General features: G+C 35.7%; 1 protein-coding gene across 4 annotated transcripts in view; it reads left to right on the top strand.

Moving 5' to 3' along the window:
* IFT81 (intraflagellar transport 81) overlaps nucleotides 1-25,958 on the top strand; it is an 84,954-nt gene that overhangs the window by 23,458 nt on the left and 35,538 nt on the right. For 3 of the 4 annotated variants that reach the window (XM_029233988.1, XM_029233995.1, XM_029234010.1), the window contains exons 11-12: nucleotides 5,489-5,635; nucleotides 25,779-25,928. In XM_029233988.1, coding sequence (XP_029089821.1) covers nucleotides 5,489-5,635; nucleotides 25,779-25,928 — 297 coding nt within the window. The remainder of the gene's footprint in view (nucleotides 1-5,488; nucleotides 5,636-25,778; nucleotides 25,929-25,958) is intronic. The other variant, XM_029234000.1, reaches the window with a different exon arrangement.

Raw genomic sequence — 25,958 nt, 5'->3', positions numbered from 1 at the left:
TGGTCCTGAAGAATGAATTAAAATTCTAGATAAGTAAATCTCCAATTTGCCATTCCCTGGAATATAGAGGAGATGAAGTTAGGCGAATTACTTTTTTATCTCTACTTTGCTGTCAGAGAGGGCCATTCTGCCCAGTATTTGTTTATAGAAAAACAGTTCTTGCTCAATTATTGATGGCTAGCAGTCCTTTTGATATGGCTTCTCTGAATAGGAGGGAATTCTACAGTATTCATTCCTGCTCAGTAGATGGCCTCATATCAGAGCAGATAAGCATGGGTCATTATTGGAATAAGACATCAGCTCCTCAGAGAACAACTTTAGAATGAAAGAAACATATAGAAGGCGTATCAAGGATCTATCCAGAAAATACTGGGTAATTATTATGACTCTTTTCCAAGCACTCTCATGCTGACTGCTCAGAGGATGTTCCCTTGGCATGGTGGAGTGTGGAAAAGAGCCAGGATGATTAGGTTAATCTCTCTGTGGTTTATGACTTCCCACAGTAAGCCCCACCTCCCCCTTTTTTGCTCTGGATGGAAAAGACCCAACACCCATTTTAATATGATGGTCTCTGGCCTCCTGTAGTGTGACCAATGGTAGATATTCTTCAACCTTTTAAATTGACCCATGACTAGACATTGCAATCTGTGTTTTGAAAGTGTAGGGTTGTCTGTTCCACAAAGAAATGCCCTCAAGGACTACTGGGTTTTTACTTCACCTCATCAATCTCCCATTTTCCTCCTTATCCCAAATTGAAAATTCTGGTTCTCAGAAGCATCAACATAATTGCATTCATTATTTGCTTCATTCCATTGGCACCAACATAGTTCATCATTTGCTTAAATCCATGCATTACATGCAACAGTTTCAAAATAAAAGTACCAATACTACCATCAAAAATACGATTACTACTGAAAATTGTTTTTTAGTTTGTTTTGTCTTTAGGATATATCCCCCTAGGGTTATATAGTCAAATTACTGTTCTGAAGTTACTGGGAATAATTCTTCTGTATGGTTAGGCCACAAAGGAAACTGGATAAATATATATGGCCATTTTGATTTTTAGGGATTACATTTTCGAGATTAATTTTATAATTATTTAAAATATTTACATGATTCCAAGTCAAACCTATAAAACAAGAAGTATTTGAAGTTTCTAGCCTCTGCCTCTGTGCTATCCACGCTATTCTTTCCTTCTCCCATAGGTATTTTTTAATTTTATAGTTTATTATTCCATTAAAAATAATATTACATATACATATATTCATATATTTCCATTGTCAGAGAAAGAAGAGCATATTATACACTTTTATTCTCCATGCTTTTTTTCTTAATATATGCTTGTGAATAGTAAAATAATTTTTATTCCTTTATAACTTTATTGAGATACAGTTTACATACTGTACAATTCACCCATTTAAAATTTACAATTCAATGGTTTTTAGCATCACAGAGTTGTGCAATCATTACACAATCAATTTTAGAACATTTTTATCACCCCAAAAATAACCCCCAAAGCCATCATTAGCAGTCACTTCTCATTTCCCCCAAATCCTACCAAAGACCAAACTATCTCTAAATTTGCCTGTCATGGACATTTCATATAAATGGAATCATACAATATGTGGTCCTTCGTGACTGGCTTCTTTTACTTAGTGTAAAGTTTTTAAAGTTCATCCATGATGTAGCATGTACCTGTACATGCTTTATTCCTTTTTGTTACTGAATAATATCCCATTGTATGGATATATCACGTTTTGTTTTTCTATTCACCAGTTGATGAGCATTTGGGTTGTCTCTACTTTTTTGGCTATTATGAATAATGCTGGTAGGAGCATTCTTGTACAAGTTTTTGTTTCAAAATAAGTTTTCGTTTCTCTTGAGTATACTCCTAGGAATGCAGTTGTTGGTTCCTATGATAATTCTGTGTTTTACATTTTAAGGAAATGCCAGACTGCTTTCCAAAACAGCTGTACCATTTTACATTCCCACCAACAGTGTATGAAGGTTCTGATTTCTCCACATTCTTAGCAACACTTGTTATTATCTTTTTTATTATAGCCGTCCTAGTGGATATGCTTATTCCTGTTCACAGACATACTGCACTGAGTGGGTATACCACAGTTTATTCAACCAATCCCCATTAATGGACATTTGAGTTGTTGCCATTTTTGTGCTATTACAAATCATACTTAAATAAATAGCTTTTTGTTTATGTCTTTGCAATTTTTTGCCAGCGTATCTTTGGGATATAGTCTCAGAAGTGAGATTGCTACATCAAATGATAAATGTGGATGTAAGTTTGCTAAGTATTGCCTAATTCCTCTTCATGGGGGTTTTAGCATTTTACATTCCTATCTGCAGTGTATGAGAGCACCTGTTTCCTTACAGCCTCACCGATAGAGTATGTTGTCAAACTTTAAGATTTTTGCCATCCTTGTAGATGAGAAATGGTATCTTATGATAGTTTTAATTTTTTTTATCTTACCATAAACAAGGTTGAGCATCTTTTCACATGAGTAACAGTCATTTTAATTCTTTTTCTGTGAATTGTCCCTTCCTATCTATACCTATTTTTCTATAGGGTTGTAGGCCTTTTTTTTCTAGTTTTGGAAACTCTTTACACATCAGGAATATTTACTCTTTATCTAGCTTATAAGTGTAACATTTCCCCCAGTTTGGTATTTGCCTTTTTACTTTGTTTATGGTATTATTTTGCCATGGGAAAGTTCTTCATTTTTAGGAAATCAAATTTATTTTTTTATTTATTTTTTAATTTTTTTTTTTTTTGCGGTACGCGGGCCTCTCACTGCTGTGGCCTTTCCCGTTGCAGAGCACAGGCTCTGGATGCGCAGGCTCAGCGGCCATGGCTCACGGGCCCAGCCGCTCCGCGGCATGTGGGATCTTCCCGGACCGGGCCACGAACCCGTGTCCCCTGCATCGGCAGGCGGACTCTCAACCACTGCGCCACCAGGGAAGCCCAGGAAATCAAATTTATTAATTTTTTCACTTATCATTTCAGGTTTCAAGTCATATTTAGGAATGTTTTTCCCTCTTGAAAGTTATAGAGAAATTTACTCAAGTTTCCTTTTTGGAATTCTGTGATTTAATTTTTGTAATTAAATCTTTGATCTGTTTAGAATTTTTCTTTCGTGTATGGTATTTATTGTATATGGCTGTCCAATTATCCAGTTGTTCCAATACCAGTTGGTAAAAAGTCCATTTTTCCCCTATGGATTTGAGAGTCCTCCTTTGTTTTATTTAAATTTTTTAAATGCTATTGGATCTATTTCTAGATTTTCTGTTGTTCTGTTGACCTGTCTGCTTATGTACCCATATTAACTGTTTTAATTATAGAAACTTTATTATCAAGTTCTAATATCTAATAAAAGTAGCCATTTTCATTCCCAGTTGTTTTACTTTTTTAGGGTTTCCTTACAATTCTTTTTTTTTTAATAAATTTATTTATTTCTGGCTGCATTGGGTCTTCGTTGCTGCACACAGGCTTTCTCTGGTTGCAGTGAGTGGGGGCTACTCTTTGTTGTGGTGCGTGGGCTTCTCATTGTGGTGGCTTCTCTTGTTGCGGAGCACAGGCTCTAGGCGTGTGGGCTTCAGTAGTTGTGGCATGTGGGCTCTGTAGTTGTGGCTTGCAGGCTCTAGAGCGCAGGCCCAGTAGTTGTGGTGCACAGGCTTAGTTGCTCCGCAGAATGTGGGATCTTCCCGGACCAGGGCTTGAACCTGTGTCCCCTGCGTTGGCAGGCGGATTCTTAACCACTGCGCCACCAGGGAAATCCCTTACAATTCTTATTTGTATGTTCTTCCAAATAACTTTTTTTATCAATTTGTCTATCTCTAGAAAAAAATCATACTTTTAAAATTATTAGGGTTGCTTTGTATTTATCAATTACCTTAGAACTTACATCTTTACAATATTGAGTCTTCCTATCTAAGAACATGGTATGTCTCTCCATTTGTTCAAGTTTATTTTTGTATCTTTCAGGAGTGTTGAATAGTTTTCCTCATAAAATTTTGGAACTTCTCTTGTTAAACTTATGCTTACATATTTAATTTTGGTTTTTGCTTTTATAAATGAGGGCTTTTCTTTCCAAATGCTTTCTGACTGATTTGTCTATGAAAGCTATTGATTTATTTCCTGTAGATTCTTTTGATTTTTTAGGTACATAATCATATACTGTGAAAATTCCAATTTTTCCTTTCAGATTTTTGTGCTTCTAATTGCTTTCTCTTGTCTAATGGTGTGTGCAGATACCTTCAGCACAGTATTAAATTGTAGTGGAGATGCTGGGCACTTTTACCTTGTTTCAGACTTTGGCGGGATATATGCTCATATGTCTCTATTAAATAAGATCCTGGTTTGGGCTGAGGTTTATATTTATTTATTTTATCATGTTGAGGAAGCATACCATCAATTCCTATACAATTCTGGTACTCTAATCATTACTTCTCTTTTTTTTTGGCTGAAACAGTTCTATAGAGGGAAACATTCCTTCATCATCTGTCTTTTTTCGTTTTTTAAACAGGGAGGACAATAGAGTTTTTTAAAGGGTTTAGACTAAAGATTTCCCCCTTCTTGTCAAATTTGTTTGAAGAAAATATTTGTACTATTTCACTTGAGAAGACAGTTTAGCTAATGTTTTTCTTAAACCAGTACAGCCATGGTTCATTTAAGGAAATCCCCCATGAGCTGCTAACTAATATAAAATGCTGCCATTATGGCTAAGAGCAGCCATCTGGATTGTGTAAACGTTTGCATAATTCTGGTGAGTCAGATGTTTGATTTTGAACCTGCATTTTATTTATTAGATTGCCCCAAATATAATAAATGTTTTAACATTTTATTTTAAAAGTATGGATATTGAATTTAGATAAGAAGACCTGTGTTGTGGTTTTGAGAATAAAGCATTCTTGTTTTCTTCCAATGAAAGGAAACCGACCATGCAGAAAAACAGTAGGCCTAGTGTTAGCTTCTGTACTTACCTAGAAGGTATTTTCATTAGCATTTGAGTGTTACTTAACAAGATTTTAATATTTTTATTACTATCGCATTCCTGTTTCTCTGCTGATACGTCCTATATTTTCAGGGCTTTTGTCTCCATAATGTTTTTAGGTTGCTATTTAATATACGTTGCAGGGAATTCCCTGGTGGTCCAGTCATAGGACTCGGCGCTTTCACCACGGGTGCCCAGGTTCGATCCCTGTTGGGGACACTAAGATCCTGTAAGCCGCACAGTGCAGCCAAAAAAGAATATAAATGTATTATATATATATATATATACACACAATGCATACTCATACTAAATATATAACTGGTGATAGTAGGTAGTAGGGCAAGGGGTATTATTGTCAGGAGAAGTCAACCTGATATTGAAAATTTAGCTCAGTAAAATCTAAAAAATACTTAATTTCACAAGATAATAGAAAGTTGATTGTATATCTTATTTTACATTCATATTTAATGCTCAATTAGGCATCCATCATTTCTCGTAAAAAAGAAGCCAAAGCTGAGGAACTTCAGGAGGCAAAGGAGAAGTTGGCCAACCTAGAGAGAGAAGTGTCAGCGAAGACAAATCAGACCCGTGAATTTGATGGCACCGAAGTTTTGAAGGGAGATGAAGTAAGTTGAGGTGTCTAATGGGACAAGGATATGAGTATTGTTTTTGTTTGAAACCATTAATTTTTTTTACTTTTTATTTTGACTGTCAATAATGAGAAGTTAATTTATTTTATGAAGCCTATTTATTTAAAACTGAAAGCTCTTTGCAGTAATATTGAGATATTCTTGATATATAATGATGGAGATTTTAGTGACTTTTATGAGATAATGTTCCAAATTTTCACTTTTTAATTAGGTGGATTTATATTGGATTTATTTATTATAAGTATTAAGTTATAAAGGTGAAACCAAATGAGTAGAAACTGACAGATAAGACAAATATTCATATTTTTTGATAAATATAATTCCATAAAGGGCTGAGAAAGTATCACTAAGTTACTTTGTCAGTAATGTGTAGTTGGCCAGTGGGACTGGCACCATAAAATGACTTTGTTGTAAATGCTTACAAATTTTAAAAATATAATTATGTCTTACATTGCTATCTACTTTACATTTTGAACAATGCTTTAACAGCTCTTATTTCACTTATCCTTCTGTCAGACTCATGAGATTAGTAGGACAAGTAATGTTGTCATTTATAGACAAAATATAATCCCCATCTCCTTTTCATAAAGGAGCTCTTTTGCTCTTTCTTAGCTCAAGAAAGAGTGAATGACTGAAGCAAAATATCTTGCCTTTAGCTCAGTGCTTTTTTTTTTTTTAGCAAATCAAGTGCTAGGTCATATTTTATTTTATTTTATTTTTTGCGGTACACGGGCCTCTCACTGCTGTGGCCTCTCCCGTTGCGGAGCACAGGCTCTGGACGCACAGGCCCAGTGGCCATGGCCCACGGGCCCAGCCGCTCCGCGGCACGTGGGATCCTCCCGGACCGTGGCACGAACCCGTGTCCCCTGCATCGGCAGGTGGACTCTCAACCATTGCGCCACCAGGGAAGCCCAATACGTCATATTTTAATTCTTAAACATTGCCTCACTTTACCACCTCTAACAGCTTTTTTATTTTATATTAAGTACTAGCCCTCAGCAAAAGCTACTTTGAAAAGCTGCTCAGGTCCAAACTTCATTTTTGGCTTTGGAAAGTTATTGAATTCATACCGTTACAAATTGGCAATGAACCTTAACTATGCCAAACACAAATGAATTGTTTCCACAGCACCACTTTTCTCTGGTGCTTCTGATTGTGGCCTCCCAGTATGCCTTCTAGCTTATTGGGAAGTTAGTAGAATTCAGAAGTCAACACTTGATTGAAAAATTCCTTTGGCTTTCATAGAAAGGAACGAAATTGGGTCATTTGTAGAGACCTGGATGGATCTAGAGACTGTCATACAGAGTGAAGTAAGTCAGAAGGAGAAAAACAAATATTGTATATTAATGCATATATGTGGAACTTAGAAAAATGGTACAGATGAACCAGTTTGCAGGGCAGAAATTGAGACACAGATGTAGAGAACAAATGTATGGACACCAAGGGGGGAAAGTGGCGGGGGAGGGCGTGGTGGGTGGTGGTGGTGGTATGAATTGGGAGATTGGGATTGACATATATACACAAATATGTATAAAATAGATAACTAATAAGAACCTGCGGTACAAAAAAAAATTCCTTTGGCTTTTAACATCCACTTCCAGATTGCTTTAAGACATGGGAGTATTTTAAATGATACTTGGAAGCCAACGGAGTGTGCTTTGTGATATCCTTGCTATCCAGGAAAAAAATATTAATTATGCAGCAGTTTCGCTTTATAAGAGAACATGCTATCGCCTAGCATTTTAATTTTTTCTTAGGAAAATGCTGCCCATTTGACCAGAAATACCAATTGCTATGGCCATATTTGGCATGAATAGTGCTTATAATTCAGTATTAGATATCCCCTCTCTGCAAATGTGACGGAAAAGAACCTAGTGCCAAGCTATTAGCTTTTATCTTTGACAAATTATGGTGAATAGGAAAAGTATCTGATGACAGAAAAAGACACATTTTTTTAAAGGGGAAAAAGATAACTTTGGATATGATGAGGTCAACTTAAGTTTTAAACAATGTTTGGTCAGAAACTAGAACAAATCAAGTAAATCATTTGGCAGTCACCTAAAAGAACAGAAGGTATTGGGGAACATTAAGCCCAATTTTATAAAGAACAAATCTTGGTAGACTAATTTTGTTTTCTACTCTGATAAAGTGGTAGACCATATGGACAAAAGGGAGAAAGTTTGTTATCCTTAAAATTATATAATATAGCTGGACTTCACTAAGGTTTCATTTGGTATCACATGGTAATTACCAAAAAATCATGTCCTTTACCACCAATCTGTTAATGCAGTTGGTGAGAGGGTATCAAGAAATGGTAGCACGGCGTTTGAAAAGTATATTATGCCCGGAGTCACAAATAGGAGAATGAGGAAAGGGAGGGGTAACCTTTATTGAGCAATTTTTATATAAGGCTCTCTGCTAGATGATTGGCAAACATATATTTCTCTTCTTCTTGTAAGAGATATTATTGTTATTTCCATTTTACAATTAGTTGAAACTCAGGAAAAGTATAGATTTACACAACTAATAAGTGGCCAAGCAGGATCCAGGTCTCTCTCACCTGTTCCTATTGACCTTAAGCAAAATGACTTCTCCATCTGCAAAATGGGAGAAGTTGCTCTTCATTGTCGTTAGGAAGAACACATGAAATAATGGATGTCCAAGCTTCTGAGAAATTCAGAGGTTAAGTCAACATATAACATCTGGCATCTGAAAGTAATCATTCCTGTGGGCCCCATGTTACTGCATGTGGGAGAAGCAGGATAGTGGAATAACTAAGAGCGTGGTCTCTAGAACTTGGTTTGAGTGCAGATCCTGGCTTTGTCAGCCTATTAGCTGGGTGACTTTGGCCAGGTTCCTTAACCTCTTTGTATTCACATGTAAAATGTGACAGTTATTAGTATATACCGCCTAGAATTATTATTGTGTGGATTAAATGAGTTAATACCTGTTAAGTGCTTAGAATAGCACCAGGCACATACTAAGTGCTCAATAAGTATTAGCTCTTAATATTTTTATGTATTTATTTAACTGGATGAAGAATTTGAAAGTAAGTAATACAGTTTACAGCTTAAAAATGGATACTAGTATTTTCCAGATTGGGAGCAATTCAGTAGAAATAAGAATGAAATAGAGATAAAATAAATTGCACAGATTCAAGATGTGATGAGATAGCACTGAGTCATTTTAGCTGCCGTTCACCAAGCAATACCTGTGTGCTCAATCTTGAGCACTTTAAAAACATATCCTTGGGGCTTCCCTGGTGGCGCAGTGGTTAAGAATCTGCCTGCCAATGCAGGGGACACGGGTTCGAGCCCTGGTCCAGGAAGATCCCACATGCCGTGGAGCACCTAAGCCCGTGCACCGCAACTACTGAGCCTGCGCTCTAGAGCCTGTTAGCCACAACTACTGAGCCCACGTGCCACAACTACTGAAACCCACATGCCTAGTGCCCATGCTCTGCAACAAGAGAAGCCACCGCAATGAGAAGCCCGCACACCGCAACGAAGAGTAGCCCCCGCTCACCACAACTAGAGAAAGCCCGTACACAGCAACAAAGACCCAACGCAGCCAAAAATAAATAAATACGATAAATAAATTTATTTTTTAAAAAACCCATATCCTTGGCCTTTCTCACCTTCTGAGATGACCCACACTCTGGAGTGTGTTTCTAAGTAAATCTGCTTCTTACCTAAAAAATAAAAATAAAAACAGGGCTTCCCTGGTGGCGCAGTGGTTGAGAGTCCACCTGCTGATGCAGGGGACGCGGGTTCGTGCCCCGGTCCGGGAAGATCCCACATGCCGCAGAGCGGCTAGGCCCATGAGCCATGGCGGCTGAGCCTGCGTGTCCAGGGCCTGTGCGTCTGGAGCCTGTGCTCCGCAACGGGAGAGGCCACAACAGTGAGAGGCCCGCGTACCGCAAAAAAAAATAAAAATAAAATAAATAAAATAAAATAAAAACAAAAATATATCCTTGGTGCTGGTTGCACAAGTTGCTGGTGCTGTGAATGCATTTAATGCCACAGAACTGTACACTTAAAAATAGTTAAAATGGTAAGTTTTACATTAAGTATATTTAACTACAATAAAACACACATACAACATATGCTAATTCATCCTCTCAAAAAGCCTATGAGGTAAATATTATCTCCATTTTATTATTGAGGAAATAGGCTTAGAGAAATTTAAGTAACTTGCCTGAAGTCACACAGTGAGTTGCAGAGCAAGGATTTGAATCCAAATCTGAATGCCTCAGCAGCTGTGCTCCTAAGTGAATGCTGAGCTATTCTTCAAGACACTATTAGAATGAGTTAATTTTAAGATTCATATTTGACTCTAAATAGGACCACATTGTAGACAGTCATTAACTGGAAACAAAAGCTTGCTAGAAACTTCATTCCTTGATTATCCATATGTAGATGTTTGATTAATCTTTTCTTGGAAAAATTTAGGAATGTGACTGTGTAAGGATAAATGTAACAAATACTATACATATAGTAATTTATATTCTTTTGTCATTTTCTCTTTAGAGGTGTGCATTTTGAAGTACATTTTGATGCTTCCTACTGCCATTAAAGTCAATATTCCAGATGTTACATTTTGTCTAGGAATTTTAGCTCTTTTGATTGCAGATGACAAGTGCTACGGTCATTTGTTCTTACTAGACTTTTTCATTTGTGTTCCCTTGATTTTTCTTATTAAAAAAGATGAAGAGTCTAAAAATACTTCTTGCTTTTCTTATACTTTGGTTATCACTTTAACACTGTATTTTCATTGTATTGCCTTGTAGTCAATATACAGGAATAAACACAGCAAAATCTTATTCTGCCAGACTTCTGACATAGGTAGGAATTTCTCAAACAGTTGAAATTATCTTCTTAGTAATGGAGATTTTCTTGCTGGTCTAGTCTATCTTGATTTCTTTCTCTTCAAACAAGTGTTTGGTAGGTGATAAAAAGGTTAAGTTTAGAGACTACAGTTTCTGACATAACTGAAAATTTATAATAATATCTAACTCTCCTTTATATCAAGAAGTTTTCTATATTGGATTTAAATACATAATAAAGTATGAGTCTCATGGAATTGATATTCTCAAAGAATTTTGACTGCCTTCATCTCTGAGAGGAATCACCCCAAAATGCTATGGAACTTTGATCCTGACCTATTTATTATTCTTATCAATAACTGAGAATAATAATAAGTAATGTTTATTATGTAATTACAACATGCCAGATACGATAATAGGTTTATTAGGTACATTATCTCATTTATTTCATTGAGGTATATGAGATAGATATGATTATTATTACTAGTTTTTACAAATAAGGAAACTACGGCACACAGAGGACTTATGCTAACTTATCCAAGGTCACATTGCTAGTAATTAGTGGTACCATGATGTGAATTGCAGTAGTCTGGCTCCAGAACCCTTAATAATTTTCACATGACGTGACAGGAAGCTAGAAGGAATAGTCAATCTGAGATGATAGAATTGTGATTCAAAATCATCTTGGTAGTTAAAAACATTGTGCTTAAGCAAACAAAATGTCATTAATGGGATTATAAATAATAATGTCATAGAATCTGAGTTTTATCTGCTGCTCAAAAATCATCCAATAATAATGCAGCTTTAAAAAACAAAATGTTGGGAATTCCCTGGCGGTCCAGTTGTTAGGACTCGACGCTCTCACTGCCGGGGCCCAGGGTTCAATCCCTGGTCGGGGAACTAAAATCCCATAAGCTGCGTGGCTTGGCCAAAAAAAAAAAAATTTTTTTTAAAATTATACTCTATTAATAAAAATATAATATCCCATTTACGTGAAATTATGCCTGGAATATTATTTTACATTTTTGGCTTCATGTTTTAAGAAAGACATAGTCAAGCCAGAGTCTAGATGAAGGTGACTAAAACAAATGAAAAGCCTGGAAACATTCACAGAAAGAATTAATTATGAATTAGCTGAGAACAAAACACTAAAGAAAGACATAATAGAACTGCATTTTAATATCACAAGGATTATGGAAAGGATGGCGTGCAGAAAAGAGTTAACATAGCAAGCCTGAAACTGCTATTCTTAGAAAAACTTGCTTGCAGGATTGGCCCTTGGCTGGCATCTGGGAGCTTGGATTTTAGAATTCCCACCATTCCTTGATAAGAATGGCTCACGTGCCTAAACTGTATGTACAGAGTGTGGTTTATGTTGAACACCTGCTTTCCTTCTTGGAGTCTGGAATTTTGGTATGGGCTAGGCAGAGTATGCCTACGTGACCAGCCCCTAGTAAAAACCCTGGGCGCTGAGTCTCTAATGAGCTTCCCTGGTTGGCAGTTGTAACACGTATTGTTACAACTCGCTGTTGGAGGAATTAAGGGAGAAGACTCTTGGAAGCTTGCCCCTGGTTTCCTCTTGACTTCACCCCATGTGCCTTTTCCTTTTGCTGGTTTTGCTTTGTACCTTTTCACTGTAATAAAACATAGCCAAGAATATGACTTTATGCTGAGTCCTGTGAGTTCTCCTAGCAAATCATTGAACCTGGGGATGGTCTTGGGGACCCCTGATACAGATGGATTAGTATTATTATTGTTTTTGGATGGAATGTTCTTTCTGGATCTATTAAATTCATCTGGTCTAATGTGTCATTAAGGCCAGTGTTTTCTTATTGATTTTCTGTCTAGATGAACTGTCTATTGATGTAGGTGGGTATTAAAGTCCCCTACTGTTATCGTGTTACTGTCAGTTTCTCCCTTTATGTTTGTTAATATTAGCTTTGTGTATTTAGGTGCTCCTATCTTGAATGTATCTATGATTGTTATATCTCCTTGTTGGATTGATCCCTTTACTATTATGTAATGTCCTTCTTCATCTCTTGCTGTAGTCTTTGTTTTAAAATCTATTGTGTCTGATATTAATATTACTACCTCAGCTTACTTTTTGTTTCCATTTGCATGGAATACCTTTTTCCATCCCCAAATCAAACTGAATTCAACAATACATTAAAAGAATCACACACCATGATCAAGTAGGATTTATTCCAGGGTATAAAAAATAATAATAATAAAATAGAATAATATTTTAAAAATCAGATTATACAAGTAATATCTGAATACATTTTCATGGTCTGAAAAGCAAACAATACACATAAAACAAAAGTCCCTATTGATTACCTCCTGTCCCCATTCCCAGTCCCTTAGACCCTTTTCCAAAGAGAAACCGCTGCCACCAGTTTTGTAAACCCTTTCAGTCCTTTCTCTGGAGATAGATACAGATATAGATAATACCGTTTTGTGAGTTTTTAAAAATATGAATGGTGTTATACTGTGTGTATTGTGCAACTTGCTTTTAATAACACGTCTTAGAGATTTTTCCATGTCAGTAAATGAAGAGGCTATTCTCTAGAGGTTAAGAGGATCAGCTCTGAAGCCAGAACACCTATGTGCAGATCTCACCTCTGCCACCTATTAGATGTTCAACCTAACAGTTAATTACAGCAGTTACCTAACTGCTTTGTGCCTCAGTTTCCTTATCTATAAAGTGGAGATAATAACAGTACTCACCTCATATGGTGGTTGTGAGGGCTAAATGAGTTAATACAACTTAGCAGTATACAACAGTGGCTGGCTTATAGGAAGCACTTCATAAATGCTACCTACAGTTATAATAATAATTATTATCATGTACTTTAAAATTTTTAATTGCTACATTGTGTTCTATAGAATGTATGTACAATTTCTTTATTCCATCCAAGGGCATACAAGAGCATCTGTTTCCTCTGTTATTTAAAACAGCACTTGATCCTCAGTCCTTTAATTTTTTATCATTCTGACAGTATTTCATTTTAATTTTCGTTTTTCTTGATTAAGATTGAACATCTGTCCACATACATGTTTGGTCACTTATATTTCTTCTGTCGTTTGCCCTTTTATTGTCTTTCTTCATTTTTTTCTAATGGATTGAATGTATTTTCTTTTTATAAATTTTTTTTGTGGTACAAGTCACATAATATAAAACATACTATTTTAACCATATTTAACTGTACAGTTCAGTGGCACAAAGTACGCTCACATTTTTGTACTAATTGAATGTTTTTCCTTATCTGTTTCTCATATTTTTACCTATATTCTGGATTAATCTCGGTAATTGTTTTCTTCTAGTCTGTCATTTGTCTCTTAGCTTTGTATACGCTGTGTTTTGTCACACAGAGGGTTTTCTTCCCTGTTTTTTCCAAACAGCCTCATTGAGATATAATTAACATACAATAAACTGCATATATTTAAAGTACAAGTTGTTTCTGTTGTTCCATGCTATGATAACTGGGGGCTACTGTATTACATGGCAAATTTATGTTTCTGGTTAGGTATTTAAAAATAACTTTATATAATAAAATAAACAATTATGGTTAGGAGGAAGACTTACATATAAATAATTTTTCCTTATCAACTGAAGTACCAAGATATTTTAAATATTATCAATTTTCTAATGAAAAATTATGTATCTAGATTAGATTATACAGTTCTATTCAGGTTTTCTACACATTTACCAAGTGTCTTTTACATGCCAACTATTAAGTAAATGGTGGTGAGAAAGAGATATGGTCCTGCCATCACAGAGCTTAATGGTTTCTTAGGGGAGTCAGAAATTTAACAAGTGATCTTAAGTGAGCTGTATGTTAGAACACACATTAATGGAGTGGTATGGGAATACATTTCAGGGTTATGGGGTGTGAGCTGGGAAAACAGTAACATGGTATGATTCGTGGGATACATGCTACTTCAGCTCTTTCTGTTATCTTAAAATCATACTGATCACAGCAACCTTTTATTGACAACTCAGAGTCATAATTATGAACATTAACTATTATACTATGCTATAACACTGTTTTTCTATCTCCTCTCACACTGAATCCTGCATAAAGCAAGATATTTCTATGTAAACATTTTTATAACACTTCAAATTATGGAAAACTAAGGTCACTTAATATTAAAATTCTGTCCCAAAATATGAAGCTATCATAGCATGGAACAACAGCAACAATTTGTACTTTAAATACATGCAGTTTATTGTATGTTAATTATATCTCAGTAAATCTGGGAAAAAAAGGGAAGAAAACCCTCTGTGTGACAAAACACAGCACATGGTAGATATGATTTTTACCCATTCATAGGCAACAATCTGAGCCTGATGATTTTGTCTCACTTATGGAAGAGCAAAGAATAGAAGCACTTCTTGTAGTAGTGCTGCATAGCTACTGGTCTTTACCGTTTTCATCACCTTGGTACCTCTGAATCTCTGCATTAATTATTTGAAAAGCAAAACAAAAAATTAGCCCCAATGATGTCGTGCTAGTACCCTTCTCAGAACTGTGATTGAAATGAATGCATGCCTTTTGAGTCTGAAATTTTTTATAGCAACAAATGAACCTTTGGTTAATGTTCCATTGTCATTTCATGCATTGAAAGGTCACTCCTGGTTTATGGTGTACGGGTTTAGAGTTCGTTATGTTTTCTTCCCAAACCTTACAAGAAGCTCAGCTGTTTTGCAGTTAATGGCTACTTTTAAAATGTGCTTGATCAAATAATATGAATAAGCAGCTTAGGAAAGAGCCAACCAATTCATTCTACAGCTACTGACAGAAATCCTAGAGCTAAATTGCAAAGATTATGAAATCTTCTTTAAATACTTCAAAGAGAAGCACAATGAAGATAAGGGGATCCTGGCAAGATTAGCTGCAGCTGTCAGATTCTGAAAAATTAGGAATCAAATTTTGACACTTGTAATTGAATCATCCACCCTTCTAAGTGAGCCCAGGCAAACCTGTGATATTTTTAGAGCCTTTCAAATCACATTACACTCTTTAGAGTTCATAGCAGGACCTAAGGCCCCTAAAATTTCCCAGGAGATGGAACAAAACAGAATCAAATAAATTTGGCCCAATTCACTGTAATAGAAGTAGGGTATTATATATGCAGTTTAGGTAATCCCACAATGTTAACCCAAAACGTGAAAACTTTTCATAGAAATTTTTTTTGAGAGTTAACTGCTTGGACAGCAGTTGAAAACCCCATTAGAGATATAGTAACAGCTGTGTGGTGGTGATTTGATTTATAACAGAAGCAGGGAGACCTTGGATGGTATGATTACCTGTGTTTCCCAGATGGATGTTCCTGTACCACAAGTTTCTATTAAGACAGATTTCTACTAGCATATATCATATTGCTTATTATAGACTCTCTCAAGAGAATCAGCAGTTAACTATCCACTACCATATGTGGGTAATTGCATTGTTTATGCTTGGCTTGGTGAGATTTTTCTAATTTAAAGTTGAAAACATAGTACTAACAGGTTGGAAAAAGGTTTGAGTAGTATTTGTATGTCTATATATATTGCACTTGTTATGATGGGTGATTTGAAAAGACTAACATTTTAGCAGAAAACAAAAGTTGCTTTAAAACATTTTTTCATGCCTTAAAACAAATAGCAACTCTGAGATGAGACTTCAGGGAGTCCAAATGATTTATGACATGAAGCATGACTTAAAAGATGGCCTTTTCAGGTTTTCTGCAAGTCTGAATTCAGACAAAATAGGAACACTGACAAATGGGCAAAAAAAATTATGGCCATTTGGGCATATTCGTTCTACTCTTGAACAGTTGGTGTTATCCATTCCATACTTAACTCTCTTGGGCCTATTTCTGTAGTTTTCTGTGCTTAAAAATCATTTGATGAAATACCTGACAAAGATGTGATTTAGTTAATAAGTGGAAAATAGCATGAATAGTGGACTAACAGGATTTGAGGACAGAAGTATTCATTCTATTCCAGTTTTTCTAACTTTCTGAACTTTGATGAGTTGTATTAATTTCTCTATAGGTTTCTTCCCTGTAAAAGGGGGGATAGTATTTTTTAAAAATGGTTCTTTGTGGTTCTGGACAATATAAAGTACTTATTGTATAAAGTCTTCACAGCTAATTACTGTGAAAATAGTTTCACACCAGATATTGAGTTGGAAATTTGCAACAGGAGCAGAGATTCTTGTTTCCACATAAATATCCAGAATGATGTCTGGAATCCAGTAATACTTTTGAGTTCCAGATAAGCTTGAAAAGCATTTGTAAATGGTTACATACTTAGGGAAATAAGCTGCCTTGTCCTTTTAAAAAGCTTGCCTAGATCATTACTATTAAACGTTCTAAAACATATTAAATGGGTAAAGGAGAAAGAAGATCTGTCAAATACCATTTTGATCACAGAGGAGCTGAGTCTGTAAAATTGGTTCTGAAGTCAGAAGCTAGCACTATTAAAACATTAATCTTACTGATCTCAGCATCTAAAATGGTGGCTGCTCTTTCATAAATGACAAATTTAGATTACAAATGTGTATTGGACCAAATGATTAGTAATAACTGCTATAGTGGGCCTTCCTGCACAATGGCAATCTTTATAGTTCACTTTCATGTCAAATTTGCTTGATTGGCCTGCTGTAGTGCACTATTGAAAACTTTTTCCTTAATATTCCAAGGATTTATTGCTTATCTCCTATGCCAGAGTTCCTTTAAAATATTTTTTTAACTTAAATATTTAAGAAATAAATCTCAAAGAATTCACTCATAACCCTACCTGCCCAACACAACAGCTATTTTTATTTCTTCATTCTCTCCCAATCTTGGTTCATAGACATACATACAAACATTTTACATAGTTGTACTCAGAGTATGTAGATTTGTAGTTTCTTGCAGTAGTGATTGTTCTGTTTTAGTTCTAAAGAGCATTGTGTCACACCTAGACCTTTACTCTTCTGTTTGTTCTAATTACTTGACATTTCCTTGTTTCTTAGTATTTAGAAGGAACAGTAAATTATCTCATTTTCTAGGTACTTTTTAACTGTGTTCAAACAAAATGACAGATATTATTAATCATTATCCATTATTCAATTTTTATAGAACTTTAGTACGTTTTATAGATCTTATTTAAAAACCTCCCCAAGGTCACTTTAAGTGGTGGGGTCAGGATTTGAAATCATGTTTCTCTGACAACACAGCCCGTTGGTCTCAACAACTCTCTGAACTGCTTCTGTGGCCCTGTTGTACTGCTCCTAGGACCTTTAATGATTAATTTATAAATTTGTGAAGTTTTGCTCAGATAAGTTATTATTACACAGAATTATGAGTAAATTTAATTTTTAATACCCTAAGTCTGTTCAAAATAAAATCTATCAGCTGTTAGGTTTTTGTTGGTGATGGGCTTTTTTGGGGTGGATTGTTCTTTTAATCATAATTGTTTAGATTAATACAAATATGTAGTTTAAAAAGTAAAATGGGGGGCTTCCCTGGTGGCGCAGTGGTTAAGAATCTGCCTGCCAATGCAGGGGACACGGGTTCGAGCCCTGGTCCTGGAAGATCCCACATGCCGTGAAGCAACTAAGCCCATGCACCACAACTACTGAGCCTGCACTCTAGAGCCCACAAGCTACAACTACTGAGCCCACGCACCACAACCACTGAAGCCCGCGCGCCTAGAGCCCGTGCTCTGCAACAAGAGAAGCCACAGCAATGAGAAGCCCATGCATTGCGAGGAAGAGTAGCCCCCGCTTGCTGCAACTAGAGAAACCCCGTGCGCAGCAACGAAGACCCAACGCAGCCAAAAATAAATAAATAAAATAAATAAATTTATGGAAAAAAAAAGTAAAACGGTATCAACATTCTTATGTATGTCTCCCAGTGACTATGAGCAAGGGTTTTTCCAGGGTAGTGTTCCGTTTCTTACCTTTTTTCACAATATGACACTTAAAGAAAATGGTTATTGTTTAGCATACTGAGGTAAAAGGATAAGGCTGCTTATAGCTGAGGATGACTGGCTTTGGAGTTCTTTATAATATCTTGCACATCTTGGCACACCCATAATATTTGTGCCACATGAGTATACTGGAGCATACCCCATTCAGGATGAACTGCCCTGGAACAGTGCTTCTCAAAGTGTGGTCTGAAGACCACTGTTAAGTCTACAAACTGTTAAGTTACTAATCCCCAACCATATAAATTAAGAGGAAGCATTTAGAAACGTTTATAGTAATTTGATATTGTATAGACATTTTTGTTATTTTATAAAAGTATCCAGTCCACAAATGGTTAGAAATTTTAAAAAACCGGTCCATCACCATAGCTAAGTGTGAGAAACCCTGCTGTTTGTGGGAGTGGAGTTGATGGGGAATGGGGTGAACACAGCTCAACTTTAGTAGGTATGCCAAGTTGTCTTCCAATCTATTGTCCTAAATTATGTATCCCTCACTCTCAGTGGTGTATAGGTGTGCTATTTCCTCCACATCTTCAACAACACTTAGTATTGAAGGACTTTTTAATTTTGCTAATTGGGTGGGTATTACAATGGTATCTTATTGTGGTTTTAATTTGCATTACTAATTTGATTACAGATGAGGTCAAACGTCTTTTAATATGCTTATGGGCCATTTTGGATTTTCTTTTCTATGAAGTGACTATTCAAGTATTTTATCCATTTTTCTGTTGGATTATTTGCCTTTCTCTCATTGATTTTTAGGTTTAATTTATGTATTTTTGGATACAAATTCTTTATTGGATTAATGTGTTGTAAATATATTTTCCCAACTTGTGACTTATATTCTTAATATCTTAATATATATTTTGATGAACAAAAGTTCTCAATTTTAGCAAAGTCAAGTTTATCAACATCTGTTTACAGTTTGTGCTTTTTTTGTGTTTTATTTAATAAATCCTTTACTATCTCAATAATCATAGTAATATTTTCCTATATTCTAGAGCTTTCATTCTGTCTTTCACATATAAGTCTGTAATCCAGTTGGAATTGATTTTTATGCGTTATGAAGTAAGGGGTCCAATGATTGAATATTCTATTCTTTTTTTAAATTGAAGTATAGTTGTTAGTCTCAGTGTTAGTTTCAGTTGTACAGCAAAGTGATTCAGTTATGTATATATTTTTCAGATTCTTTTCCATTATAGGTTATTACAAGATATTAAATACATTTCCCTGTGCTATACAGTAAATCCATGTTATCTATTTTATATATAGTGGTGTGTACCTGTTAATTCCATAGTCCTAATTTACCATGCCCCCTTCCCCTTCAGTAATCATAAGTTTGTTTTCTGTGTCTACAAGTCTGTTTCCGTTTTGTAAATGAGTTCATTTGTATCATATTTTAGTTTCCACATGTAAGTGATATCATATGATATTTGTCTTTCTCTGTCTGACTTACTTCACTTAGTATGATAATCTCTAGGTCCATCCATGTTGCTGCAAATGGTAGTATTTCATTCTTTGGTATTCATAGTATTTCATTCTATGGCTGAGTAATATTCCATCATGTATATATACCACATCTTCTTTATCCATTAATCTGTTGATGGACGCTTAGGTTGCGTCCATGTCTTGGCTATTGTAAATACTGCTGCTATGAACAGTGGGGTGCATGTGTCTTTTAGTTAAATTTATTTATTTATTTTTGGCTGCATTGGGTCTTCGTTGCTGTGTGGGGGCCCCCTTTAGCTGCAGTGAGCGGGGGAGCTACTCTTCGTTGCGGTGTGTGGGCCTCTCACTGCGGTGGCCTCTCCTGTTGCGGAGCACGGGCTCTAGGTGTGCGGGCTCAGCAGTTGGGTCTTGTGGGCTCTAGAGCACAGGCTCAGTAGTTGTGGCACACGGGCCTAGCTGCCCCGTGGCATGTGGGATCCTCCCGGACCAGGGCTTGAACCTGTGTCCCCTGCACTGGCAGGCGGACCCTCAACCACTGAGCCACCAGGGAATCTGCATGTGTCTTTTTGAATCAGAGTTTCCTCTGGATATATACCCAGGAGTGGGATTGCTGGATCATATGGTAACTCTATTTTTAGTTTTTTATGGAACCTCCATACTGTTCTCCATAGTGGCTGCACCAATTTACATTCCCACCAACAGTGTAGGAGGGTTCCCTTTTCTCCACACCCTCTCCAGCATTTATTATTTGTAGACTTTTTGATGATGGCCATTCTAACTGGTGTGAGGTGATACCTCATTGTAGTTTTGATTTGCATTTCTCTAATTAGCGATATTGAGCATCTTTTCATGTGCCTGTTGGCCATCTGTATGTCTTCCTTAGAGAACTGTCTATTTAGGTCTTCTGCCCATTTTGTGATTGGATTTTTGTGTTTTTTAATATTGAGCTGTATGAGCTGTTTGTATATTTTAGAAATTAAGCCCTTGTCAGCTGCATCATTTGCAGATATTTTCTCCCATTCCATAGGTTGTCTTTTCATTTTGTTTATGGTTTCTTTTGCTGTGCAAAAGCTTATAAGTTTGATTAGGTCCCATTTGTTTCTTTTACTTCTTTTGCCTTGAGAGACTGAACTAAGAAAACATTGCTACAGTTTACGTCAGCGAATGTTTTGCCTATGTTCTCTTCTATAAGTTTTACGGTGTCATGTCTTATATTTAAGTCTTTAAGCCATTTTGAGTTTATTTTTGTGTATGGGGTGAAGGCTGGGGTAATACAGCTCTCCAGCTTTCCCAACACCACTTCCTGAAGAGATTGTCCCTTCTCCATTGTATATTCTTGCCTCCTTTGTTAAAGATTAATTGACCATAGGTGTGTGAATTTATTTCTGGACTCTCTATTCTGTTCTACTGATCCATATGTCTTTTTTTGTGCCAATACCATGCTGTTTTGATTACTGTAGCTTTGTAGTATTGTCTGTAGTCTGGGAGGGTTATGCCTCCAGTTTAGTTCTTTTTCCTTAGGATTGCTTTGGCAATTCTGGATCCTTTGTAGTTCCACATAAATTTTAGGATTATTTGTTCTAGTTCTGTGAAAAATGTCATGGGTAATTTAATAGGGATTGCATTGAATCCATAGATTGCTTTGGGTAGTATGGCCATTTTAACAATATTGATTCTTGCAATCCAAGAGCTTGGGATACCTTTCTGATTTTTGGAATCATCTTCAGTTTCCTTTTTCAATGTTTTATAGTTCTCAGCGTATAGTCTTTCACCTCCTTGGTTAGGTTTATTCCTAGGTTTTTTTTTTTTTTTTTGGATGTGATTTAATTTTATTTTCTTATTTATTTTATTTATTTGGCCATACCACATGGCTTGTAGGATCTTAGTTCCCTGACCTGGGATTGAACCTGGCCCCTTGGCAGTGAAACCGTGGAGTCCTAACCACTGGACTGCCAGGGAATTCCCTTGACATGATTTTAAACAGAATTTTTTTTTTTACTTTCTCTTTCTGATATTTCATTGTTAGTGTAAAGAAATACAACAGATTTCTGTATATTAATCTTGTATTCTGCTACCTTGCTGAATTCACTGATGAGTTCTAATAATTTTTGTGTGAAGTCTTTAGGGTTTTCTATGTAGAGTATCATGTCACCTACATATAATGACAATTTTACCTCCTCCCTTCCAATTTGGTTACCTTTTATTTCTTTTTCTTGTCTGATTGCTGTGGCTAAGACTTCCAATACTATGTTGAATAAAAGTGGTGAGAGTGAGCATACTTGTTCCAGAATTTAGTGGGAAGTCTTTCAGCTTCTGGTTGTGGGTTTGTCATAAATGGGTTTATTATGTTGAGATATGTCCCCTTCTTTACCCACTTTGGTGAGAATTTTTTATCATGAATGGATATTGAATTTTATCAGATGCTTTTTCTACATCTATTTAGATGATCATGTGGTTTTTGTCTTTTCTTTTGTTGATGTGGTGTATCACATTGATTGATTTGCATATGTTGAACCATCCTTGCATCCCTGGAATGAATCGAACTTGATCATGGTGTATGATCCTTTTTACGTGTTGTAGGATTTGGTTTGCTAATGAGTATTCTATTCTTTTTCCTCAGATTTATCATGCCAGCAATGTACATAAACAAAATCCCTTTGAGATCGTTAATAAAGCGTTCCTAAGACCCAAAAGTTTGAAAATCACTATTACAGATCCACAAGAAAGGCTCCAATTAAAAAATGAGCCAAAGACAGGCATATCATTTTAAAAAATCCACGCAAATGCACAATTAACATGGCAAAAAGTGAAGTTCCCTAATAAAGAAATGCAAACAAAATATAAGATACTATTCTGCTTATTAAATTGACAATTATAAACAGTACTATAAATAGCCTTTGAAGGGCAGTTTGGCAGAAGGTATCAAAACCCAATAAAAATAAAAAAAATAAAACTAAGTTAAAGGTAAAAAAAAAAATTTCCTTCTGACCATTTTTGGGAGTATGGCCTATAGAAATTATTAAGAATGTGTCTCAAGATTTAGCTTCAATATTTTTATCATGGTTTTTTTTTTCAATAATCTGAAAGTTCAAAAATAACCTAAAATCCAAATGATAGTTAGAAAAAACTTCCAATGGAAGAAAATCATGGATAATGCATTTTTTTCCCTCTAATTCCTCTAATTCAGTCTAAGGTAATGGAACCCTTAGAGTGCTTTGATGGCCACCTATTGCTTAATTTTATGGAACTGTCATTAATCTGACCCTGAGTCCGTTTCCCCTAGGTAGTTTGTCCAGTGAATGCCAAATAATAACCAATCAGCATAGAGCACATTGAGTATTCGGTAGGTTTGTTCTTTCACCAAAAACATTTATAGCTTTTAGCTTTTAAAAATAGTTCCAGAGCACAGCAAGATAGAGAAGGGGAAGATTGGCCTAGATAATACAGAGGATAGCAGATGAACAGGATTGATTTCATTTTGGGCACTTTGCCCAGGACACTTTTAATAGAACATATAGTTAGTCTGGGGATTCTGAATCGGTGGTTATGTCAGGCTTACACATTTATTCTTTAAAAGGAAAAATTGCAAGTAATTAGATTCTAGGTACATTGGTATGACTAAATTTTTTAAACTGTTTCTGTAATACAGCCGTTGATAATTTGCTTTTTGTGGGCTGGATTCCTTAATATTGAAACTAACTCAGTCATGAATAGAAAAATATTTTGAACTTCTTTCCTCTAAAACACAATGTGTTCCTCATTTCTTTCAAAGTTTAAGTCAAGTTTAAAAAAGATGTCTAGGGCTTCCCTGGTGGCGCAGTGGTTGAGAGTCCGCCTGCCGATGCAGGGGACATGGGTTTGTGCCCCGGCCCGGGAAGATCCCACATGCCATGGAGCAGCTGGGCCCGTGAGCCATGGCCGCTGAGTCTGCGCGTCCGGAGCCTGTGCTCCGCAACAGGAGAGGCCACAACAGTGAGAGGCCCACGTACCGCAAAAAAAAGAAAAAAAGATGTCTAAACTAGGAATTAGAGGGTTATTTTTATGTGAAGAATTTTTAATCTTACTATTTTTAAGGACTTTGTATATTCAGGAATCAATCAAGCCTTTAAGAAAAAAAACCTAAATTTTAGAAATGTTCTCCTTCCTATTTTGCTACCTTACAATTTATAATTACTGACCTTAGATTTAGCCTTTAAAATTAGGAGGTAAAATACCGTATGATAATAGAGCTTGCATTGGGGTAGTGGCTTTGAGTGAATTTTTTCCGTTTTCTAAAATTTCAGTAATACATTCATTACTTTTATTATTTATAAAATTATTTATAACCCCCCCAATTATCCTTGTAAAGAATTGGGCATTTAAAAGGCTAAGATTATCAAAGAATTTTCTCATATTAGGTAATATGGAGGCTTACTTTTGTTTTGAAGTGATGAGTTTAAGTATAATAAGCCAGATTCTTACTATGGACATTTTAAAAATAATGTAGTTAATAAAAGGTTGGAGCAGAAAAAAATACTTTATGTAGTAAAAATTCTTAGTACTAATGGTACATAAGAGAAAGTGATTTTTTTTTTAATGTGTTATGTTCTGTTTCAGAAATACAGAAAATTTTCACGTTTGCTTCTCATATTGAGCAATACTTTTAATGAGCCAGTGCCTTGGGACCTTTACACCTGCTGTTTCCTCTACTTGGAATGCTCTTCCTTGCTTCTTCGTCCTTCCTCTTATGTATTCCTGCTACTTCAGTCTTGGCTTAAATTATTTTTGAGAAACTTGTCAAAACCCACCTCCCTAAAATCCAACCCCACATTTCCTACCTTCATCACAACCCAGTTTAAACTCCTGTTATTTATTCTCAGGGCCCCTTCACTGCTTCATAATGTTCACCATGGTTGTGAACATCAATTCAATGTTTATTTCCCCCACTATTCCTTAAGCTTGATGAGGGCAGGACATGTGAGCATCTTTAGCATTGTATTCTCTGCGTCTGGCACAGTGCCTAGTACATAATAGCTAATAAATAGTACTTGTCAAATGAATTCCTTTAAATATTCACTTCACTTGTTTTTCCAAACTCTTGTTGGTATTATTTAATAACAGAGTCTTTCCATTAGAGTAGTTATAACTTTAATATCATTAGTAGGTAAATAGCTGAATTAAGCAACTATGAGTTCCCACTAATTTGGAATATTTTTAGCTTTTTAACATTTGGGATGAACTTCAGATGCTTCTTAGGGTATATGGTCACAGTACCTTTCTTAAATGATAAATAGTAGCTACAAGTGTTGACTATTCTGGTTGGCTATTTTAACCCCAGTAGATCCAGTGCCACCAAAATAGTACAGTACATAAGAGATATCATGATAAGACCACAACCAGAAATGGTCTTCTACTTCCTTCTTCTTCTTTTTTAATATTTATTTATTTATTTATTATGGCTGCGCCAGATCTTAGTTGCGGCATGCAGACTTCTTAGTTGCAGCATGCATGCGGGATCTAGTTCCCTGACCAGAGATTGAACCCCGGCCCCCTGCATTGGGAGCATGGAGTGTTACCCACCGAACCACCAGGGAAGTCCCTTCTTCTTTTTAACCTTTTTACTTTTATAGTGTTGAAGTTTCTGTTTTCCTAATCCTTATTTGTAAAGCCCAAAATAAATAGCTTTTGTATAATGATTTACAGTGTTTAATGGGTCCAAAAAATAAAAACATACACAAAATATTTTAACTGAACAGTCTTTCCAACTTTTCTAATAAGACTAATATCATGTACTTGTGACCCACATGTAGGATGGTAGAAAAGAAAATTTTTCTAATACACTGAGGTTATATATATTTAGCAACTACTTTTCTACTTATTAAACTACATGTTATGTTCTTTTACAGTTCAAACGATATGTCAGTAAACTTCGAAGCAAGAGTACAGTTTTCAAAAAGAAGCATCAGATAATAGCTGAATTTAAAGCTGAATTTGGTCTCTTGCAGAGGACAGAAGAACTTCTTAAGCAACGTCATAAAAATATTCAACATCAACTGGTAATACAGTGTTATCTTGGGGTTCTAAAA

Source organism: Monodon monoceros, unplaced genomic scaffold, assembly GCF_005190385.1.
Source record: "Monodon monoceros isolate NGI ecotype Baffin Bay Population unplaced genomic scaffold, NGI_Narwhal_1 Super_Scaffold_1, whole genome shotgun sequence".
In the NCBI taxonomy this organism is placed as follows: Eukaryota; Metazoa; Chordata; class Mammalia; order Artiodactyla; family Monodontidae; genus Monodon; species Monodon monoceros.
Note: the sequence above shows the minus strand (reverse complement) of the source record. Positions and strands in the feature narration are given on the sequence as shown.